The sequence below is a fragment of the Paroedura picta genome, chromosome 3, assembly GCF_049243985.1.
Source record: "Paroedura picta isolate Pp20150507F chromosome 3, Ppicta_v3.0, whole genome shotgun sequence".
NCBI classification, from domain to species: Eukaryota; Metazoa; Chordata; class Lepidosauria; order Squamata; family Gekkonidae; genus Paroedura; species Paroedura picta.
Window position 1 is genome coordinate 65,095,522 of NC_135371.1, and position 23,786 is coordinate 65,119,307.

The window sequence follows — 23,786 nt, forward strand, 5'->3', positions numbered from 1 at the left end:
CATTATTCTTATATCGGATCGATGTAGGAGGACTTCAGGAGAGACTCTCATGTACATGGTAGATCAAGATGACTTCTGACAAAATAGGAAGTCTGGTGTAGTGAAGGCTGCATTAGTAGCGAGTGGATTGTTTAGTTTTATCTCCAGAAAACACTGTGGAGTCATATTCTTTGTGCTCTTTTCTAGGACAGTACAGCTTGGAGATTGGAGACACATCTTCCTTTTCTCCATATGAAGGTGGTGGGATCATCACCCAAGTCAAGATGCCTCAAGAGCAATCCTTTGTATGTATACTTTCAAAACCTGAGGGGGTTCAAGGAATAGGAAAACAAGGTTATTTCTTTCAAGCTACTTCACAGAGGATTTGAGCCATCATACAGGGCATGATGAGGCCTTAGTCATGTTATTTATTTATTTAGATTTCTATACTGCCCAGAGCTTTATAGCTGGAGGACTTCCCTGAGGCTCCCTCAGGAAAGGCCAATGGGAAATATGTTTTAGTCTCAGGCTGGGTATCCAAGATAAAGGCCAGTTATGGATAATTGAGGAAGGAAATCAGTGTTCTGAAGTGGCTGCCTTATACGAAAGGGTGTTAGTTAGATCAGGCTTTCTCAACCAGGGTCTTGTGAAACCCTAGGGTTTTGCAATGGCCCTGGAAGGATTTCACTGATTGGATGGGAGTTAATTAATTTTTAATATATTCTTTAAATCTTAAAAAAAAATATTGGATACTATATGGTCATGTTGAAAGCCTGATATATGGTCGTGGAGCCTGCTGACATCACTTCTGGGGTTTCTTGAAGCCTGAAGAATGTTTCAGGGGGTTTTCAATGGTAAAAAGGTTGATAAATGCTGAGCTAGTTTCTTCGGTTCATTTTATTTCTGGATTTCCAGGATTCCTTGTGTGTCTCCATGAACAGTCCCAAGATCAAGACTCCTGATGCAGTGAAAATGTCTCGCTATCACACCCTTCACCTGTCCTTCTGGGCACTGCATTTATTCCAGAGCAAAATAAAGCGACTGCCAAGGCCTAGGAATCAGGTAAGATTCTCTAGACTTCTTCCCTCAGTGAATCATGCCCTTCTTCCAGTTTGTGCCCTTCCCCAAAACCCTGAGTTTTAATATAGAATGCTGCTTCCTTCTGCAAATTCCATTATTGCTTCTTCTCCAAATAGACATTGTCATTAGCAAGATATCTTGCCCAGACTCATCCATCACTATTTATTGGTAGACAGATGCGGAGGAGATGGTAAAGCTAGCACAGACGTTAGCTACAGGTCAGGAGCCGCTGGCTGAAGATTTGGTACGGACATTTGCATATGGATGTGCTGGTGACCTGAATCCTATTACTGCCTTCTTTGGAGCAATAGCTGCCCATGAAGTGCTGAAGGTGAGCAGAGGAAGTATGTTAAGAAACTACATAGGCAGTCTTTTATTATGCTTGGGGGACATTTCCCATGGTGCATCTGGGCTCTAAGAAGTACCACAGGGATGGGGATGAAATAGGGTTGCCTGTTCCTGGTTGGGAAGTATTTGGAGAGTGGGGTGGGGAATGAAGCCTGGGGAATACAGGGTTTTGGGAGGGACTTCAATGGGATAGAGTGTAATTTCCAAAGTGGCCTTTTCTCTTGGTGAACTGATATCTGTTGCCAGGAGTTCAGTTGTAATTGTAGATTTCCACCTTCCACCTGGAGATTGGTAACCATTGAGTGGTGTACCAGAGGGACCCAGTCCTGTGTCAATAGCATTGATAATGCTTTTGGTAGCTGAAGGTGTCTCTGATGTACAGGCCACAATTTTCTTCATGTCTGCTGTCCAGGCCACAGATTGTAGAATCAGGAGGGTCCAGGGATGATTCTGCACTTACTTTTTGTTTCTGCTGTGGATCCTGATGAATTTAGATCAATTTGAACCCGAGTCTTTGTGCTCCCCCCCCCCGACTTGAAACAGAAATCCATCTGCACTTGAGCACGAGGCTACTTTGCCTAAAGGAGTGGGCTGGCAGTGGGGGGGGGGGGAGCCAAGATGAGCAGAGCCAGCTTCTCACAGAATGAGGCAAATCTCTGCTGGGAGAAGTGTGGATTCTGGAGCACAATCACCTTAAACTTTAAAAAAAATAAATCTTGGGAGGGAAATTTAATGAGAACAGATACGAGGCAACTAATTTTCAGCTTTGCTAGGGCTACTTCTTGAGATTTTTGTATATATGGAGCATAAAAATGGATGTTCATTTCAATGGTCACATATACAGTTCTGCTTGTGTGAGGGTTTAATTCCCAGAAACATCTGGAGCTTAGCCTGTATAAGGGCAAACTGTATGATACTCTGTTTCGGCCTCACTTGGAGTACTGTGTTCAGTTTTGGGCACCCCAGTTGAAGAGGGATGTTCACAAACTGGAACGTGTCCAGAGGAGGGCAACAAAGATGGTGAGGGGTTTGGAGACCAAGACGTACGAAGAAAGGTTGGGGGAGCTTGGTCTGTTTAGCCTAGAGAGGAGACGACTGAGAGGGGATCTGATAACCATCTTCAAGTATATAAAAGGGTGCCATATGGAGGATGGAGCAGAGTTGTTCTCTCTTGCCCCGGAGGGTCAGACTAGAACGAATGGGATGAAATTAATTCAAAAGGAATTCCATCTAAACATCCAGAAGACGTTCCTGACAGTTAGAGTGGTTTCTCAGTGGAACAGGCTTCCTCCGGAGGTGGTGGGTTCTCCATCTTTGGAAATTGGATAGCCATCTGACGGAGAAGCTGATTCTGTGAAGGCTCAAGGGGGTGGCCGGTGACAGTGGATGAGCGATTGGGATGTGAGTGTCCTGCATAGTGCACGGGGCTGAACTAGATGACCCAGGAGGTCCCTTCCAACTCTGTTATTCTATGATTCTATGATTTTGGGCCTGAGTTTACGGGACCCACCATGCTTCCACATAACAGCTGTAGAGAACAGTGTTGTCAAAGTCTGTGGGATCCAATTTAGCTTGGGGCTGTGGTGTGTGGAGATGAAACTCTGGCCTTCCCTCTTGCACAATTTTTCCTGAACTGAAATAGTCCTGGACTGGACTTGTCTAAAATTGTATTGTGTAGTTTGGCACTACAGTATGCATTCAAGTGTTCCCCCATCATCAAGGTCTGTGCCTCAGAGTTCTTTTGGAAATTCTGGATGTATGAGCGCCTTATGCTGTTTGAGGTTCCATTGTTTGCAGATACAATATGGCATCTTGAGAAATTCGCAGGGGGGATATGCACATGTAGTTTGTGAATTTTCTATGTGCAAGTTCTCCCTCAGGCATTACACTGCAAGTGCAAGCACTGGAAGCAGGAAGTATTCAAACAGCTGCTTCTAATAATCTGTGGAGCCACTCCTGTATGGCAGTGGCCCCCAACCTTTTTATCACCGGGGACCGGTCAACACTTGACAATTTTACTGAGGACCGGGGTGGGAGGTAGTCTTTTGCCGAGGGACATCGCTGCTGCCGCCTGAGCCACTGTTCCACTTGCTTTCCTGCAGGCGCCCCTGACTTCCCACCGCCCACTGGAGGGCACTGACAGCAGCAGCTGTGCAGTGCCATGCCGAAGGGGAGCCCCAGCCACGGCGGCCGCTGGAGAGCACCAAAGGTGAGCCAGCGGCAGAGTGACAGGGCAGCCCTCGAGGCAGCAGCCAGGGAGGAGGACAAGGAGGAGCCACAGCCTGGTACCGAATGATCCATGGACCGTTCCCGATCCCTGGACCGGGGGTTGGGGACCACTGCTGTATGGTTTCCGACTGCTCCCATAAATGCATTTTCAAAATAGTAGGAAAACAAGGACTTGAATTTGCTTTAGCACTTTAATTGTTTAAAGGATGTATTATAATCCTCTAACACTGTGGTCCCCACCCCCGGTTTGGAGACCGGGAAGGGTCCGTGGATCAGTTGGTACCGGGCCGCGGCTCCTCCTCATCCTCCTCCCTGGCTGCTGCCTCGGGGGCTGCCCTGCCACTCTGCCGCTGGCTCACCCTTGGTGCTCTCCGAGGGGCTCCCCCTCGGTGTGGCACTGTGCAGCTGCTGCTGGCAGCGCCCCCCCAGTGGCCAGTGGGAAGTCAGGGGCACTGGGGGAAAGCAAGTGGAGCAGGGGCTCAGGCAGCGACGTCCCTTGGCAAAAGACTACCCCCTCTGGGCCTCAGTAAAATTGTCAAGTGTTAACCAGTCCCCAGTCATAAAAAGGTTGGGGACCTCTGCTCTAACATAATATAAAACTAAATGAATCCATCATCTTGGACTTTCAGTAGACCCATCTTCTACTCTTCCATCTCCTTCCCATGTGTAGTTTTTATTCACTCATCAAGAGCAGATGAAGTCATGACAAGAGATGCTTAGTCCATTTTGAACTGGATTATAAATCTTTTGTTCGTGGACTGCTTTCACCTGGTGGTTTTTCTCTACTTTGACCTCCAAACGAACACTTTTTTTTTATGGGGGTAGGGACATTGCACAATATCATGTTCAACTTGTGCTCAAATCATCCTTTCCCCGTTCCCAATTCTGCTTTGCAACAGTCTTTTCAATAACAGTGTAGTCCAAGCACCTTGTCAAGCCATCTCAATGGGAAGTGAGGATTTACAGAAGTCTTGCCTGTATCAGCACCGTTTTTCTTCTTCCCCCCCCCCCAGTCCCCATTTCCCCTACCATATAACTAGAGAGCTTTTTGAGGCTTTAAGAAAAATGGTCATTCCTATAGTGCTATGGGAAGGAAGGTGGCACGGTATAGCCCCATCTCATCAGGTCTCAGAAGCTAAGCAGGGTGGGTACTTGGAAGGGAGACCTCCAGGGAAGACTCTGAAGATGAAGGCACTGGCAAACCACCTCTGCTTCTCACTTGCCTTGAGAGCCCCTTGCTGGGATCACCATAGGTCAACTGCGACTTGATGACACTTTTCGTACGTGCGTGTGCTTACATGCACACAGTGCTGTAATGTCATAGCACTGCCGCATTTACTGATTTTAAAAAGGCTCTTAAAAAAACCTTTGGATGGCATGGGGGGGGGGAGAGAAAAAAAGCAATTGGTGCTTTGTGGGGAAAGAATCTTTAGGAAATCCTAGTCTGTTTCATGGCAAGCTTCTTCAGGGGGCTGACGCTTCAGATTCTCAGTATAGTCAGTTCATAGTTTGAGGAAGAGTGCTTGCACTCGAAAGCTCACACCTTGAATAAATCTTTGTTGGTCTTAAAGGGGCCACTGGACTCTGATTTTGTTTTGTTTTGTTTTCCTTCAGTGTCATACTACTGAGATCTGAAGTGATAGTCCCCTGAATAAGCTTAACATCAAATGCATTGGGGGGATTTATTTATTTATTTATTTTATTAAATTTATATACCGCCCTCCCCGGGGGCTCAGGGCAGTTTACATAATAACATAATAACAATACATGGAACAGTCTATAAAACATTTGAATAACCATGCAATAATAACTGATAATTGTAAACATATCTCTAACCGCTCCTGCGGTTAAATAAAAGGGTAAGGCCACCTGGGGAGGAGTTAGGGCTGTCCAGGATAAAAACTCAGAGGGCCCAATCAGGAGCCGCGAAGCGGCTCCTGATTGGGCCCTCCGAGTGTCCATCCAGGGCCAAGCAGCCAATGGGGAGGCACACAAAGCACCTTCCTATTGGCCCCTCACCAGGACAGACCAAAATTCCATTCACCCAGCCCAGTCTGGCTGGCAGTCTGCTCCTGACCACCGCAGGGAGAGGAGGTCAGTAGTGCTGCCAAGGGGGATGAGAACAGAGGCTGCACCACCCCTTTTTGCCCCAAGGCTGTCCTAACTGTCATGTCCAACTGCAAATTGCCTCAGAACCCTGACAGAGCTGGCAGGAGGCTGCAGAGTGCGCTCCTTCCCCCTCCCTTCAGGCCTGCTGCGAAGGAGCCTCTGACAGCCCCTGACTGAGGGGAGGGAGGCATTTTCTTTCCAAGAGCAACGCAGGGGAGCCTGAGGGCATGGGAGTAGGCATTCCTTTGGGGGGGGGGTTTCTCCTTCTGCCAAATGGCTGACAGGGAGGCCACCAAAAAGCCCCTTCTCACTTAAAATACTGCTCTGGCCGGGGGTTAGACACAGCCAAGCTATGTGTCTTTCTTCTTTGCAACTCTCTGCAGATTTGAGGTCACTGCACAGCGTTATTCTGCAGAAGAAACTGGCTCTTTTGTCTCCTGTTTCATCTGCACAACAACCCTGTGCAGTAGGCCTCAACATTCAACCCCATGCCCTTACAGACTGGACAACTCCTCCCCTTCCTCTTCCCACTTCCAAGCTCTAGCGCCCGTTGTATTCTTGGAGACAACGGGCTTTGCCCCTAGTAACATTATAATTGTATAACCAATAAACAATACAACGTTGCAACATACAACAGGTCCAGAGTGTATAGGTGGTGTTCTGAGGGGGGGCGGGGAGCAGGGACCCTTTGGTCGCTGTTGGTTATATATATCTGGTCTCAACCGAATGCCTGGCCGAAGAACTCCTCCTTGCAGGCCCTGCGGAACTGTTTAAGCTCCGTCAGGGCCTTGATCTTCTCCAGGAGCTCATTCCACCAGGTGGGGGCCAGAACAGAGAATGCTCTGGCCCTGGTGGAGACCAGGCGAACTTCTTTAGGGCCAGGGACCCTTAGCTGGTTGGTAGCTGTGGAGCGCAGGGCTCTTTTGGGGGCGTAGGCAGGGGGGCGATCCCTCAGGTACACTGGGCCCTGACTGCGTATGGCCTTGAAGGTAATTACCAGAACCTTTAGTCTGATCCGGAATTCAACTGGCAACCATTGCAGTTGATGGAGAATGGGCCGGATGTGGGACCTCCACGGTGTTGCAGTGAGGATCCTGGCCGCTGCATTTTGAACCAGTTGTAGTTTCTGGGTCAAGACTAAGGGCAGGCCTGCGTAGAGCGAGTTACAGAAGTCCAGTCTGGAGGTGACCGTCGCATGGATCGCTGTGGCTAGGTGTTCCGGGGCCAAGTAGGGCGCTAGTAGCTTGGCTTGGCGGAGGTGGTAGAATGCCAGCCGCGCTACCTTTGTGATGTGGGCTTCCATTGTGAGGGAAGTGTCCAGAATCATGCCTAGGTTCCTGGCGGAGTGAGCCATAGAGAGCTGCACACCATCCAGGGCAGGCAGGCGCGCTTCCTCACATTTGCAAATATTAAAGATTATTTCCATACAAGCACCAATTTTTTCTGTTTTCTTTGTTGGTGCAGCTGTTTTTTCCGTGGCATAGAAGTGGAAAATGCAGACAAAATTAATACAATATGGAGAATTTCCACTCAGTGGATGCAGCCTTTTTTATTCGCTGTCAAGCGTATGTTGTTTTTGTTTCTGTTTTTGAAAAATGGCCACTAGATGGCATCTCAAGCTTTGGGACAGTTTTTAAAATACTAGATGTCTCTGATTTTCAAAGGCAGCTTGTTCCTTGATGTGTTCAATCAGTTAGAACCGCCATCCCACAGACATTGTTATCAAAAGAAGCCCCCCTTAAGGATCCTCAATTTAAGTCTTGCCTCTGTGCATGTTTCAGTGCCACATCTTGGAGTAATCTTATTATTTGATCTTGAAGTATGATTTAGTGGGTTTTGGGTGAAGAGTGGAATAATTACAAGCCTTTTCTCTCTCCCTCTCCCCCCCACCCCACTTGCATGAAAGGGATTGAATATCCTGGTCTTAGCACAGTGTTCTGTCACATACCTCCTGCTGCCCATGAGCATAGATCAGGTCCATTAAAGGTAAGCATGAAAGCTAGTAAGCACAGTACGTAATTTGCTTTTACTGTTTTGGCAAAGAATTATCATATGGCTGTATTTGGATGTGTGACACAGTTTACTAATTTAACAAAATTAATTTTTATTTTATATTTCCACTGTCATTATGGAAGTTCTTAGTCTGAGGAAGAGTGCTTGCACTCGAAAGCTCACACCTTGAATAAAACTTTGTTAGTCTTAAAGGTGCCACTGGACTCTGATTTTATTGTGCCGCTTATACTTCATTATGATCAAGTGTGCATAAGGGGAGATTGCACAGGGCACAATCCTCTTGATTTGTGTGCTTTCCAGATGTATGAACAGTTTATGCATTTTCTAGCTCTGTTGTGCTAATAGGTACCCTAAAAACTGGGTGGTTTCAGGTGCTTAAACTTAAATCAGAAAGATTCCCATGTTACCCTGCTCACTCAACATGGCAACCACTAGGATCAAGAGGACCACATTAGGTGTGTTCTCCTCTTGCACACAGTTTATTGTAATGATTACAAGGGGCTTCAGTGACTGACAGTGCTGTCCTAAATCCCTGGTTCAAATTTTGCCTTGACAATTAAATTTATAGAGGTCTTTAGACAAGGCACTAGATCTCAGCTGTAATCTCTTAATCCAGTGGTCCCCAACCCCCGGTCTGGGGACTGAGACCGGTCTGTAGATCAGTTGGTACCGGGCCTCGGCTCCCCCTTGTCCTCTTCCCTGGCTGCTGCCTCAGGGGCGGCCCTGCCACTCTGCCGCTGGCTCACCTTTGGTGCTCTCCAGCGGCCGCCATGGCTGGGGCATGGCGCTGTGCAGATGCTGCTGGCAGCTCCTCCCAGCGGGTGGCGTGAAGTCAGGGGAGTCGGCAGGAAAGCAAGTGGAGCAGGGGCTCAGGCAGTGCCGACGTCTCTTGGCAAAAGACTACCCCCCCCTCCCCGGGCCTCAGTAAAATTGTCAAGCGTTGACCAGTCCCCAGTGATGAAAAGGTTGGGGACCACTGTCTTAATCTATAGTAAAAGGTAAAGGTAAAGGTATCCCCTGTGCAAGCACCGAGTCATGTCTGACCCTTGGGGTGACGCCCTCCAGTGTTTTCATGGCAGACTCAATACGGGGTGGTTTGCCAGTGCCTTCCCCAGTCATGACTGTTTACCCCCCAGCAAGCTGGGTACTCATTTTACCGACCTCGGAAGGATGGAAGGCTGAGTCAACCTTGAGCCGGCTGCTGGGATTGAACTCCCAGCCTCATGGGCAGACAGCTTCAGACAGCATGTCGCTGCCTTACCACTCTGCGCCACAAGAGGCTCTAATCTATAGTAGGGGGTTATAATACTGACTTTAGAGGTTACTGAAGTACAGTATGCTTTGAACATGAACACACTGGTAGATCTGAGAAGTGTTGCTGTTAACCCAATAGATCAGGCACTGAACCTCCTAAACAGAGAGCTTAATTTGTGATTATTTTGTGGCTTAGGTTAGTCAAGATCTCAGCTGTGTTCCAAAGCGGAATACCAGAGACTTTAGAGTTAAATGGCATGGCAACACAAATTGATTTCTAGCTCTTCTGCAGCACCTGAAACCTAGATGGAAACAGAATAAAAGCATAATTGTATGGCAACAAGTTACCTTCTAGCTTAGACTTTTTCAACCAGGGTTCATAGAATCATAGAATCATAGAATCATAGAATCATAGAGTTGGAAGGGGCCATACAGGCCATCTAGTCCAACCCCCTGCTCAACGCAGGATCAGCCCTAAGCATCCTAAAGCAGGGTTTTTCAACCCTGGGATTTTCTGACGGCCCTGGAAGGGCAAATGGATGGGAGTTATTTATTTATTATCTGTAAACTGCCCGTGGCGCCGCGGGCGCCACGGACTAAATAAAACAGTAAGGGGTTCTGGGGCGGGAACCCCCGGACTCCTGCAAGCTGCAAAAAAAGAAGCGCCGCTCGGGGGAGGCCCCGCCACCCAACGGAGCCCCACGAACCAGGAAGTGCGATGGCCGAAGACAAACAGCAGAGACCAGCCAGGACCAGCGCGAGGCTGGTGAGTGGACCTGGGGTTCTGACTCGCCTTGGGAGGGAGGACTGCGGCACCGCTTTTCGGGGGGGGGGGTTCTGAGAGAGGGGGTGGGTGGGTGGGAGCGTGTCCCTTACCCTTCCCCCTTCTCGCCTTTCAAACCCCGCCCAAAGACTGCAGGTAGTCCCCCCCCCCCAACCCACTCTCACTGCTAGCGCCCATTGCATTTCGAACTGCAATGGGCTTGATTACTAGTATTTAATAATATGTGTCACTCTCCCCTGTGGCTTACATAGAACAAAGAAGAACATAAGAATAAGTACAGTCTAATTTAGTAGTTGTCAAATAAGCATCAAACAAACAACAGTAATAACATAGATCAATAGCATTCCATAACCGGTAGTAGTAATGTTAAACATGTAACTATGACCCCAAAGGTTGGTAAATGTGTTAAATATTTATTGGGTGATATATGGTCATGTTGACCGCCCTCCCTCCCAAAATGGCCAGTGATGGGCCTGGAGGGGGGTGGGAAAGGCCCCCACAGCTATGTTTTCCAATCATATTCGACACGATCACGCCACTCCTGGGGTTTCTCGAAGCCTGAAGAATGCTTAACGGTAAAAAACTTGAGAGAGCCTGGTTTAGCTAGCTGGCCGAAGTCGTAGCTGATGTATAGCAGTCCTGTAGGACTTTCAAGGTAAGCGATGTTTAGAGGTGCTTTGCCATGGCCTTCCTCAGCACAGCAACTCTGGGCCTCCTTGGTGGCCTCCCATCCAGATACTAACCAGGGCCAACTCTGCTTAGTTTTCAAAATCTTATGAGATTCGGCTAGTGTGGGCCATCCAGGTCAGGGTGCTGGCTGAAGAACTCGTTGGGCTAGATGGGAAACGAAACAGAGTATGGATTGGCTTACCAGTGCTATTGTTATTATTAACTTTGCCAGATGTCAGTGTGGGAAGGTTAACTTTGCTTGCAACATCCTATCTCTTGTTCTTGGGTTTCTTGGAAAGATTTGGCTATTCTTTTCCAGCCAGTTTTTCATCTTCATTCTTACCTACCTTACTTTCATTGGGCTCTGAGCAGAAGCCATCATTCTGTGTCATTATTAAGAATTCGGCTTTCTGCTAAAGAAGATGGTTACCATCAGTTCATTCATCTTTAACCGCTCCTGCAGAGCAGATTAAATAAAAGGGTAAGGGCTCCTGGGGAGGAGTTAGGGCGGGACCTGTCTGGGATAAAAACTCGGAGGGGCCCAACCAGGAGCCGCAAAGCAGTTCCTGATTGGGCCCCTCCGAGTGCCACCCGAGGGCCAAGTGGCCAATTTACATGTTCCTCCCTATTGGCCACTTGGCTTGCCCTGGACTGTCCGCCTAGATGGTTCGCCGCCGGGAAAGGAGGCCCTGCTCCTTTCACGCTGCCGGAACATCGGCCTTACTTGCGGAGAGGCTGCCTGCGAAAGGAGCAGGGCGCCCTGCTCCTTTCCACCAACCCAGCTCAGAGCCTCGCCAGCGGCAGCCGGGGCCCCTTGCGGAGCCTCCCCACAGGCCTCTTCCCCAGGTTGATCTTCCCGCTCTGCCCGCCACCACTGTGCCCAGCCTCCTGCCGGGAGGCGGCAGGACGCGGCGTTGCGGGACGGTAGCCCTCAAGCCACCCCTATGGACACGGTAAGCCTATGCACCCACCCTCCATGACAACCACACTCCCACTGATAATCCCCCAATCCCCCCAGGGACCCCGCTCGCCTCCACTTTCCCCCTCCAAAGCCCCCCATTCCCACGCATCGCCGAACTGCGCCCCCACCCTCCCTTTGCTCCGCCTGCCCACCCCGTCGGCCGATCACCCCCTCGCCCCTACTTACCTGTCCACTAGACCAGTGGTCCCCAACCTTTTTATCACCGGGGACCGGTCAACGCTTGACAATTTTACTGAGGCCCGGGGGGGAGTAGTCTTTTGCAGAGCGACGCCACCGCTGCCAGAGACCTTGCTCCGCTTTCCCACCAACGCCCCTGACTTCCCACCCTCCACTGGGGGGCACTGACAGCAGAAGCTGTGCAGTGCCACGCTGAGGGGGAGCCCCAGCCATGGCAGCCACTGGAGAGCACCAAAAGTGAGTCGGCGGTAGAGAGGCAGGGCAGCCCCCGAGGCAGCAGCTGGGGAGGAGAACTAGGAGGAGCCACAGCCAACTGATCCATGGACCGGTACTGGTCCCCGGACCGGGGGTTGGGGACCACTGCACTAGACCACCCCTTTGCGGCACATCCCAGCCGTAGGACAACATGGCCACGGAAAGGCCGCGCAACCTGTCCGGCTGCCGCCACTAATGAAGAGGAGGTCCGTGCATGCCTGGTTGCTGTCCCCCATGCCCACTCCCCTGCCCCGCCCCGCCGAGACACCAGGCATGTGCCGTGTCCGGCGCATGCCTAGTCCCGTCCTTGTTGACCTGTCGCACCCTCACTCCCCCCCCGCCGCCGTGCTGCCCGGGAGCGGCCTGTGTCGCCGAAAGCCAACACGATTGCCGGTGACCTCCCCAGCCAGCCTCTGAGGTAGGTGCCGCCACGGGGGGGGGGGGGTAGGCCAGCCAGCGCCCCATGGCCAGCCTCCGCTGCAGAAGCCCCCACGCCCAGGCAGAGAGCTGCCTGAACCCCCACACTACACCAGCTAGCGCCCGCTGTATTTACAGTACAGTGGGCTTACTTTCTAGTATAATAATAAGAAGTGTATAAAAGGAAAGCTCCTTCTCATTGTTAAAATCAGGAATTTTATCATTCTTATGTATGAGAAATCAATTTTTCATGGGGCATCAAAGGACAAGGGAGTATGATTGAGCAAAGTTACCAGTTGCAGCCAGTATTTGAGGATTAGAATTTCTTTGTTTTTTACGTGTTCTTTCTAGTTGAATAAATGGCTCTCTGGCAACAGATGGCGAGATTGGAACTTGTTCTACCATTTCTTTTTCTCCTATGACAGGGCTCTTGTGTATTTGAACATAATATGAAATGAAACATGCAGCGCTTCTTAGCATGGAGGTAGGGTTGCCAATCTCCAGCTGGCACCTGGAGATCTACCAAATATTACAAATGATATCCAGACAACCAAGATCAGATCCCTTGGAGCAAAAGGTTGCTTTGGGGGTTGGACTCTATAGTATCATATCCTGCTGAGGTCTCTCGCCTCCCTTGACTGTACTTCCAAAATCCCCATATATTTCGCAACCTGGAACTGCAGTCCTGCATAGTTATGAAGACTTAAGAAAGCTTTCCCTATTGACTTTCTGTTGATTTTATATTTGTTACAGGCACAAGAGCCTGGTCAAGGATCAAAAGTGGCAAGTTTTATGGTGTGATTGTTCCTGAGGCTTCTGTGACCCATGAGGGAAATACCCTTTCACCCGCCACAAACAATAAAAAAGTGCAGTTCTTTGAATGTCAGAGTAAAATTTCCCTTTTTGTTCTCCCTGCAGGCAGCCTCTGGAAAATTCACTCCTCTAGATCAATGGCTGTATTTTGATGCCTTTGAATGCCTGCCTGAGGAGGACTGTGGTGTGTTGCTGACTGAGGAAGACTGCACTCCCGTGAGTGATAGACTCTTCTGTTCGTACATTTCCATCACAGCATCTTGGCTTGGATGGGATCAGAGCGCTCTCTCCCTCAGTCTATACTCCCCTCCCTTATGATGATGTATGGCGATAGATACGTCATCCCACCATTTACTAGAGTCCAAAGCTTGACATGGACAGCCATATCTGTTGTTAGTCTGTCTTTCCCATTCTCATAGTAAGTGGATATGGTAGTGTGTGTCTCATACCGACATCAAGAAGAGCATACAAGTAAATAAGGAAGAGTCACAATTGACCCCATAGGGTTTATACCAGGCACCCCCTTCTGATTTACATTTATCCATTAAATACCTTCAAATACATCAGTGTGGGTAAAGCCTCACAGGCCCAGCTACAAGTACTGGTGCTTACCTTTTGCAGCCCTGATTCACCCTGAATCGCTTGAGGTACCTGGACTGTCTTTAGAGCTGTGCAGTCTTGTCCACTAAAGGACAAGACTGCACAGGGCTTGTCATCCTGAGTTCTTCTCTCAGTGCTTTTGTCAACAGAAGTGTGGCAAATGGTGACTGGGGACAAGGTTTTCATAGGGTTGTGTGTGTGTTTGTGCGATTCTATCACTTCCTGTACTATTTATTCATTTAATTGTTTGTTTACCTGCTTGCTTGCTTGCTTGTTTATTTATTTAATGGACTTATATACCGCCACTCTCAGACCAGCCAGCTTGTGGTGGTTTACAATATAAACATAACAATAAAAATACAATACCCCACACTATCGGCTAGACTATATCTTCCCACCAACATAACTATACAATGGATGTAATGGATGGCGGTGACAAATTTATCCTCTGCTGACCCCTCAACACCTCAGCTCTTCTGTTTGCAATTGTGATGTTTAAGTAGGTGTCAATGCTAAACCAAAAAAGGAACAAAACCCAACCTTAACAGGTAGGAACTCAAAAGTTGAGCTGAACAATACAAATAATGTAAAACGTGTTAATTATTTATTATAGTGCACAATTAAAAACAGAATTAAGTTCTGTACTCAGAGTGTAATCTCATGTGACGTCAGAAAAAGCACATGAGTTTACACTCTGAGTACAGAACTTAATGATAGCGAAGAGTGGTGACTTTAGGGACATAACATAGGAATTGGTCTCCAAAAAGGATAAAATTTACACATATTGGTTGGAGTCATAATTTACAGATCCCACTCAACCATTCAGCTACACATTATAGAGAGTTCTATATAGTTATATTTCTATATAGAGTGTATTATCATAATTCCTGACCACTGAGGAAGACCCAGAAAGGTCGAAACGCGCTTGGTCCTTGGTTCTATGTGATGTTAGTTTGGTATAGTTTTTAAGAAGATTTTATTCTGTTTTTAATTGTGCACTATAATAAATAATTAACAAGTTTTACATTATTTTTATTGTTTAAGTAGGTGTCACCAGGCGATGTTAGCTGGGGAGGGTGATGTTGGCCCTTGGGGGGGGGGTACCAAGTACACAAAGACAGAGGAGGCCCCGACTTTATTAGCTCAGTCTTTAGCCCAGCCTCAACCAGAAATCTGGCAGAAGAGCTCCACCTTGCAGGCCCTGCAGAACCCAGAGAACTCTGTTAACTCTTCTGGGAGCTCATTCCACCAGGTAGGGGCAAGGACCAAAAAAGCCCTGGCCCTGGTCAAGACCAGGCCCATTTCCCGAGGGCCCAGGACCACCAGCAAATTCATACCTGCAGAACAAAGCACTTTGTGGGGAGGATAAGGAGATAAGCAGTCCTGCAGATAGGTAGGACCCAGGTCGTGTATAGCCTTAAAAGTTTTAAACCAAAACCTTGAACTTGATCCGGAAGCAAACAGCCATCAAGACTTACAATGGCTTCCTCAGCATATCTTTAGATCCCCTTGTGATAATCTTTCTGCCTACACTTACTTCACCTCCATGCCCCCTTTTGTGTTAAAATGACATTGTACCTTCAACTTTATGGGTTGAATCTACCAGTGTGTTCTGCTGGCAGAAGAATTTCTGACCAGACAGTGTGTGATGGGGGGGGGGAGGGAGGCGCGGCCGCTGGCACACCAGCGGATGCAAACGCACAGGCGCGGCAGCTCTGCCCCTGCGTGTTTGTGTGCGCCGGCGCCCGCGCCTCCCCCCCCCCCCCCAGTTCCCAGCCTGGAAAAGGTTGGGGACCACTGTTCTAGTGTATTCAAGTCAATATATGGACTAGTTAGAGACTGATAGAAAAGCAAACCTATCTCATCCTGATATGTCTTGTTTTGCCCTTGAGACTGTTCATGGTGGACTTTCATGGTGAACTTTTTCTGATCGATCATTCCTGTCCAAGTCAATCACATTAGGCTGCTAGGCTCTGTCTTTTTTTTCTAAGTTAATCAAATTGTTTAAAGGGGCTTAAATTCGGCACCTATCGGAGCTGGTAGTGATTGGCTCCTTAAAAACTACCATACCTTCCCATTTCCCCCTATTTGGAGCATTCCTTTTGGATACCTAATGCTTGCCATCTCTGCTTTCTGACAGCGTGGCAGCCGCTATGATGGGCAACTTGCCATTTTTGGTGCTGACTTCCAGGAACGACTCGGGAAGCAGAAATACTTTGTGGTGAGTTGAGGAGGCTGGATATGGGATCAGGGTGGTCGCATAAAGAAAAGGTCCCCACAGCAAACTGAGGATGAGATAGTTTGCTTGGTACAGGTTTGACTTATATGGGTTAAGACGGGAAGAAGGGAACAGGAAGAAAGAAGGCCAAATATGTTTAGTAGTAAATGAGACCCACAGAATCAGAGTTGGAAGAACCTAGTGGGTTGCATCGCTGTTTGTTGTAAATCAAGGCATACAGAAATATCATAAATATCTCTTGACTAGCAAATGTACCAACTTTGTCCTGAAAACAGTCTACATTCTTCTTAGGTAATTGGTCTGAAGCAGCAGAACAAAGTTTGTGTTCAGTGGCACCTTTAAGACCAAGAAAGTTTCATTCAAGATATAAGCTTTTATGTGCACACACACTTCTTGAGGTACAAGGAAACAAGACATCCTCAACCATTATATATGGGTATAGAGGGAGTGGGGGTTAGTTTCCAGGAAGAGCTAGTTAGAGTCAAGATGCATAAGTAACTGGGCCATTATAGCCAAATTGGATTAAAGCCGTTGATAAAATCTGTGAATAGCAGTAAATTCACATACAAACACAGATATGAGAACTGAGTTTAACTGGTACCTCCAAGACCAACAAATTTCAATTCTGGGGTCCATTCCGCACAAAACAAAAGCCTTATGCCAGCATAATGGCATAACGCTAAAAAAACCCGCGTGTCCCGGAATTACTCTTCTGCTGGCTCCTCTGCTGCTGTCTTGCGCTTCCTGGCATTTTGCACAGCTGCTTGAAATGGCAGTAGCGGAGAACGTGCTATACACGCTCCTCTCTTCCCCCTGCCAATCAAGACAAGGCAGCCAATCACCTTTCTCCCTCTTTTAAAGGGATTGTGAGCTACCTGTATTTTTTTTAATGATTATGTGTTTAAACGCATATGCATCTATATGCGCTCTTAATACCCTTGATTTTGTACTCATGTATGCTTCTTCAGTTCTCTGGTCTTAAATTTTATTTTTATACAGTTCTTTTATTCTATTGTACTGTGTATAAATTTGTATTTTATATTTTGTAATGGCTATATACAAATAAATGTAGCACTCACTCAGGTAGATGCATAGGGCTCCTTTTAGCTTTAAAAATTTTTTTCTGGGGGTGATTTGTTTCTTTTGGGGGTGAAGAGGCATGCTTTATGGGCAAACTTTGTGCTCTGCCTGGGCGATTGTGTGTCTAGTTTCTCCAGGCAGTTTTTTTTTTAAGAAAGCCCCATTCTGAGTGAAAAGAGAGGGAGGCGGGCACTGGAGCTCAAGGGCAGGCACTGGAGCTGGAAATGTCGCTACTTCAGCCACGTGTCTTGTGCGAGTGTGTTGCTGGCTGCTCTCATCCTGCTAGCGCTACATGGCAGGGGGAATCCAGTTTTGTGGATTCCCCAGCAAGCGCTTTAAAATGGAGGATGTAGCTTCTGGTTTACAAATGTAATACTGAATGTTTATGAAGTCATGCAAAACACCAAAAATATGGCATTTGCAAAGGGTAAGACTCCCACTTCTTTAATCAGGTGCAGAATGGCCCTGGATATAAGCAAGAACAGAGAGACTTAGCTTGCTTCTTAGAGACTTTGAAACAGATTTTCTCAAGTGTTACATATAGGTTGGGGTGGGGGGAGGTTAGTGGCCTGAAAAGGCTAAGTAGAGTCAAGGTAATTGAACAATAAATACAGTTAAGATTGGAATGCTGTGTCTGGTAAGACTTGTGCAAAGCAGTGAATTGGCACACAGCCCATAAGAGTTAACAGATGGGTAAACCAAGTGAGTCTAGTGGTAACTTTAAAACCAACAAAGTCTAATTCTGGGTGACTTAGCATGTGTAGTAAGTTAAGAAGCCAAATCTTTGTTAAGCCCTGGGGGTTCCATTGTCCTAAATGTTGTTGTTGTTAGGTGCAAAGTCGTGTCCGACCCATTGTGACCCATTGCGACCTAAATGTTGTAATAGCTTGTAATTGGCATTAGAATCATAGAGTCATAGAATCATAGAGTTGGAAGGGGCCATACAGGCCATCTAGTCCAACCACCTGCTCAACGCAGGATCAGCCCAAAGCATCCTAAAGCATCCAAGAAAAGTGTGTATCCAACCTTTGCTTGAAGACTTCCAGTGAGGGGGAGCTCACCACCTCCTTAGGCAGCCTATTCCACTGCTGAACTACTCTGACTGTGAAATTTTTTTCCTGATATCGAGCCTATATCGTTGTACTTGTAGTTTAAACCCATTACTACGTGTCCTTTCCTCTGCAGCCAACGGAAACAGCATCCTGACCTCCTCCAAGTGACAACCTTTTAAATACTTAAAGAGGGCTATCATGTCCCCTCTCAACCTCCTTTTCTCCAGGCGGAACATTCCCAAGTCCCTCAACCTATCTTCATAGGGCTTGGTCCCTTGGCCCCAGATCATCTTCGTTGCCCTCCTCTGTACCCTTTCAATTTTATCTACATCCTTCTTGAAGTGAGGCCTCCAGAACTGCACACAGTACTCCAGGTGTGGTCTGACCAGTGCCATAGACAATGGGACTATGAGATCTTGTTATTTTGATGTGATGCCCCTGTTGATACAGCCCAAAATGGCATCCGCCTTTTTTACCACTGCATCACACTGCCTGCTCATGTTTAGCTTACAATCCACAAGTACCCTAAGATCTCTTTCACACACAGTGTTACCTAGAAGCGTATCCCCCATCCAGTAGGCATGCTTTTCATTTTTCTGACCCAGATGTAGAACTTTACACTTATCTTTATTAAATTGCATATTGTTCTCATTTGCCCATTTTTCCATTGTGTTCAGATCTCGTTGAACTCTGTCTCTATCTTCCGGAGTATTTGCCAGTCCTCCCAATTTGGTGTCATCTGCAAACTTGATGAGTAGTCCCTCCATCCCCTCATCTAGATCATTAATAAATACGTTAAAAAGTACCGGGCCGAGCACCGAGCCCTGAGGTACCCCGCTACTCACCTCTCTCCAGTCTGATGAAACACCATTGACAACAACTCTTTGAGTGCGGTTCTCTAACCAATTCCCTATCCACCTAACTATCTAAAAATCCAGATTGCAGTCCTTCAATTTATCCATCAGAACATCATGGGGAACCTTATCAAAAGCTTTACTAAAATCCAAGTAAACGACATCAACCGAATTTCCACGATCCAGCAAACCTGTCACTTGGTCAAAAAAGGAAATCAGGTTGGTCTGAGAGGACCTGTTGGAGACAAATCCATGCTGACTTCCTTGGATCACCAAATTGTCCTCCAGATGTTTACAGATCGCTCCCTTTAATATCTGCTCCATTATCTTCTCCACAACAGAGGTCAGACTCACTGGTCTGTAGTTTCCCGGGTCATCCTTCTTCCCTTTTTTGAAGATCGGAATAACGTTTGCTGTCTTCCAGTCCTCCTGGACATCTCCAGTCCTTAAAGAGGTCCCAAAGATGATGGACAAGGGCTGTGCAAGTTCTCTGGAAAGTTCTTTGAGCACTCTCGGGTGCATTTCATCTGGCCCAGGGGATTTGAACTCATCCAATGCAGCTAAATGCCTCTCGACAACCTCTCTGTCCATGTCAACCTGCCACCCAGACACTATCCTTTGGCTACTGCCATCTCTAGAGGTGCCTAAACCCTTTGACCTGTGGGGAAAAACAGCTGTAAAATAGGTGCTGTGCCTTTCTGCTTTCTCTGCATCCTCCGTTAGAGTTTGTCCATCTTCACCCAACAGTGTGCCTATTGCCTCCTTTACTTTACGTTTGCTCCTCACATAACTGAAAAATCTTTTCTTGTTACAATGGGCTTCCCTGGCCAATCTTAGCTCACTCTCAGCTTTGATTGATCTACAGTGCCTAGTAATCTGTAGGTACTCTTCTTTAGAGCTCTGTCCTTCCTTCCATTTCCTGAACATTTTCCTTTTCTTTCTTAGTTGCTCTTGAAGTTCTCTGTTCATCTAAATAGGCTTCTTAGAGCTCCTGCAGTGTTTTCGTCCTTCTGGGATAGTCATGGATTGAGCATGCAATAGCTCTTGTTTGAGCAGTGCCCACCCTTCACATGCTCCCTTCCCTTCCAGCATTCTCGTCCATGGTATGACACTCATCGTGTTTTTGAGTTTATTAAAATTTGCCCTATGAAAATCCAACATCCGCATCTGGCTACAAGTTTCCTTGACCCCCCCCCCATCTCAAAAGGAATTATATGAGGACATGGTCATTTCCCCCTAGGGTCCCCACCTCCTTCACCTCATCCACCAACTCTTGCCTGTTGGTCAGTATTAAGTCCAGTATGGCTGAACCTCTTGTGGGTTCATCTACCATTTGATAAATGAAATTGTCAGCCAGGCAGGGTGTAAACTGCACGGAGCTTTTATTCCTATCCCAGGTTGATTCAGTCCCTGCCCTCTACACAGAATGCGATTTCCGTTTGATTTGGGGTGATTTAAGTTTTCCTTCTGCAGCAAGAAGGATTGATCTGGAGTGACCCTACTTTTATTGTGCGATATCTTAGAGTGCTTTTAATACTCAATATTTTTCAAATCCGGATAGGAAAGATAGCTCCGTGGTAGAGAACCTCTGATAGGTCACACCTGGTCATGTGACAAGCTTGCCTTAAAGGAGAAGCCCCTAATTTCTCTCTATTTCTGTCGGTCCGGGATTTTTTCTCCCTTCTCTGCCTTTTTCGATCCTCTTCCCCCCCTCCAAGAAAATGAAGAGGCTCCCTGCTTTGCTTCTCCCCCCCCTTCAAGAAAAGAAAGAAAGAGGCTTGGCTCCGCCCCCTTCTGAACTACCCTAAACACGAGCAAAAGACTTTTCCCTTTCAATGGGGGAGGGGGAGAGGAAGACCCGAGTTCAAAGCGATCTGAATTCAACAGGATTGACAATGGAATAAACAAAGTAAGTGCAGACTCTGCCCAGGTCAGAAAGTCGCATGACTGAGGACGCTTCGCAGAGTTTGTTTCCCAGCACACATCTGGGAAATTGAAGTCGCCCATACAAGGTCTTGCCGCTTGGATATTTTCCCAAGCTGCTCACAAAGTGCAGCATTCACATCCTCTCGTTGGTCAGGCGGTCGGTAGCAGACACTAACCACCACACTGTTTGTTTTCCCCTCGCTTATTTTCACCCAGATGCTTTCCACTGTAGATATACTCTCCTTCACTAGAATTTCCTGACAGGTAAGCCCTTTCCTCACATACAGTGCCACTCTTCCACCTCTTCGATCTACTGTTTCTTCTGAACAATTCATATCCATCCACTATTACATTCCAGTCATGAGAATCATTACACCAAGTTTCTGTGATGCCTACTAAATCATACCTTTCCATCACCATGAGAAGTTCCAGCTCTTCTTTCTTATTGCCCATGCTTCGGGCGTTAGTATAAAGGCATTACTTTTGGTTCTCTATGAGTTGGCCTTCCTGGTTGGGCTGCCCCTGATCGGTCTCCTTTCTTACACTCCTTATGTTGAACGTCTCCTTCCCCTTGTGGCTTCAGTTTAAAGCTCTCCTGATGAATCTCCCCAGGTTCCTGCCAAACACATGCTTCCCCAGTTTCGATAAGTGCAGTCCATCAGGTGCTAGTAGGCCTTCCTCAAGAAAGCCTATCCCATGGTCCCAGAAACAAAATCTCTCCTGCCGGCACCAACTACGCAGCCACTGATTCACCTCCATTATCTTCCTCTCCCGACAGGCAAGATTGAAGAGAATACCACTTGTGCCCCCGTTTGCGTGAGCTTCCTTCCCAGATCTTGACAGTCTGCTTTAATAGGAGCTATGGTATTCACGTACATGTCATTTGTTCCCACATGGACCATCACAAATGGGTAGCGGTCCCTAGATTTGAGGAGTTTGGGCAGCCGTTCTGAAACGTCTTTAATTTTTGCCCCTGGCAAGCAACACAAATCTCGGGTTAGGGGGTCGGGACCAGCCACATGACGATCCAGTCCTCTTAGTAGAGAGTCTCCAATTACCAGAACTCTCCTTCTTTTCTTCCTCTCAACACCATTTCCTTCTATTCCCGTGGCCTCTTCACTTTGTCTTAGACTTTATTTTGGGACCTCTTCCCTCGTTGACACTTGCACCTCCTCTGCAAGGACCTGAAATCTATTCTGCAGCTCCAAAGGCCTCGAGAACTGTCTCGCTCTAAAGTAGGAATCCAAAAGATAACCGGGATAACAGGGAAGTTTGGCCTTGGAGTACAAAATGAAGCAGGCCACAGGCTGGTAGAATTTTGTCAAGAGAATACAATGGTCATAGCAAACACTCTTTTCCAACAACCCAAGAGACAACGCTACACATGGACATCACCAGACGGTCAACACAGAAATCAGATTGACTATGTGCTCTGCAGCCAAAGATAGAGAAGTTCTATACAGTCAGTAAAAACAAGGCCAGGAGCTGATTGTGGTTCAGATCATCAGCTTCTTGTTGCAAGATTTAGGCTTAAATTGAAGAAAGTAGGGAAAAGCACTAGGCCACTCAGGTATGAACTAAATCATATCCCCGACGAATATACAGTAGAGGTGACAAATAGATTTAAGGAATTAGATCTGATAGACAGAGTGCCTGAAGAACTATGGACGGATGTTCGCAACATTGTACAAGAGGTAGCAACTAAAACTATCCCAAAGAAAAAGAAATGCAAGAAATCAAAATGGCTGTCTGAGGAAGCTTTACAAATAGCTGAGGAGAGAAGGGAAGTGAAAGGCAAGGGAGAAAGAGAAAGATACACCCAACTGAATTCAGAATTCCAGAGAAAAGCTAGAAGAGATAGGAATGCCTTCTTAAATGAACAGTGCAAAAAAGAAGAAAACAAACAGAAGAAAACAATAGAATGGGGAGGACCAGAGATCTTTTCAAGAAAATTGGAGATATGAAAAGAACTTTTCATGCAAAGATGGGTATTATAAGGGACCAAAATGGTAGGGACCTCACAGAAGCAGAAGAGATTTTTAAAAGGTGGCAAAATTATACAGAAGTACTATACAAGAGTGAGCTTAACATCCCTGATAACCACGATGTGGTAGTTACTGACCTGGATACGCTGGATCATGGAGAAAGCTAGGGAGTTCCAGAAGAACCTCTACTTTTTTTCATTGACTATGCTAAAGCCTTTGATTGTGTGGAGCACAACAAATTGTGGCAAGTTCTTAAAGAGATGGGAATACCAGAGCATCTTATTTGTCTCTTAAGAAATTTATATGCAACAGTGAGAACTGAACATGGAATCACTGATTGGTTCAAAATTGAGAAAGGAGTTCAGCAAGGCTGTATACTGTCGCCTTGCCTATTTAACTTGTATGAGGAGTATATCATGAGAAAGGCGGGATTAGAGGAGTCACAAATTGGGATCAAGATTGCAGGGAGAAATATCAACAACCTCAGATATGCAGATGATACCACTCTAATGGCAGAAAGTGAAGAGGAGCTAAAGAGCCTGTTGATGCGGGTGAAGGAGGAGAGTGCAAAAGTTGGCTTGAAACTCAACATCAAGAAAACAATGATCATGGCATCCGGCCCTCTTAATTCCTGGCAAATAGATGGGGAAGAAATGAAGATAGTGACAGATTTTATTTTCCTGGGCTCCAAGATCACTGCAGATGGGGACTGCAGCAAAGAAATTAAAAGACGCTTGCTCCTGGGGAGGTAAGCTATAGCAAATCTAGACAGCATCCTAAAAAGCATAGATATCATCCCGCCAACAAAAGTGCGTTTAGTCAAGGCTATGGTCTTCCCAGTTGCAATGTATGGCTGCGAAAGTTGGACCATTAGGAAGGCCGAGCGTCAAAGAATTGAGGCTTTTGAACTCTGGTGCTGGAGAAGACTCTTGCAAGTCCTT

At 47.0% G+C, this 23,786-nt stretch overlaps 1 protein-coding gene across 9 annotated transcripts in view; it reads left to right on the forward strand.

The window, feature by feature from the left end:
• The window catches only part of UBA7 (ubiquitin like modifier activating enzyme 7), an 81,862-nt gene that overhangs the window by 9,628 nt on the left and 48,448 nt on the right, over positions 1-23,786 (forward strand). For 7 of the 9 annotated variants that reach the window (XM_077326089.1, XM_077326090.1, XM_077326092.1 and 4 more), the window contains 5 exons: positions 187-284; positions 895-1,041; positions 1,232-1,390; positions 13,215-13,325; positions 15,850-15,930. In XM_077326089.1, the coding sequence (XP_077182204.1) occupies positions 187-284; positions 895-1,041; positions 1,232-1,390; positions 13,215-13,325; positions 15,850-15,930 (596 nt within the window). The remainder of the gene's footprint in view (positions 1-186; positions 285-894; positions 1,042-1,231; positions 1,391-13,214; positions 13,326-15,849; positions 15,931-23,786) is intronic. The other 2 variants (XM_077326095.1, XM_077326096.1) reach the window with 2 other exon arrangements.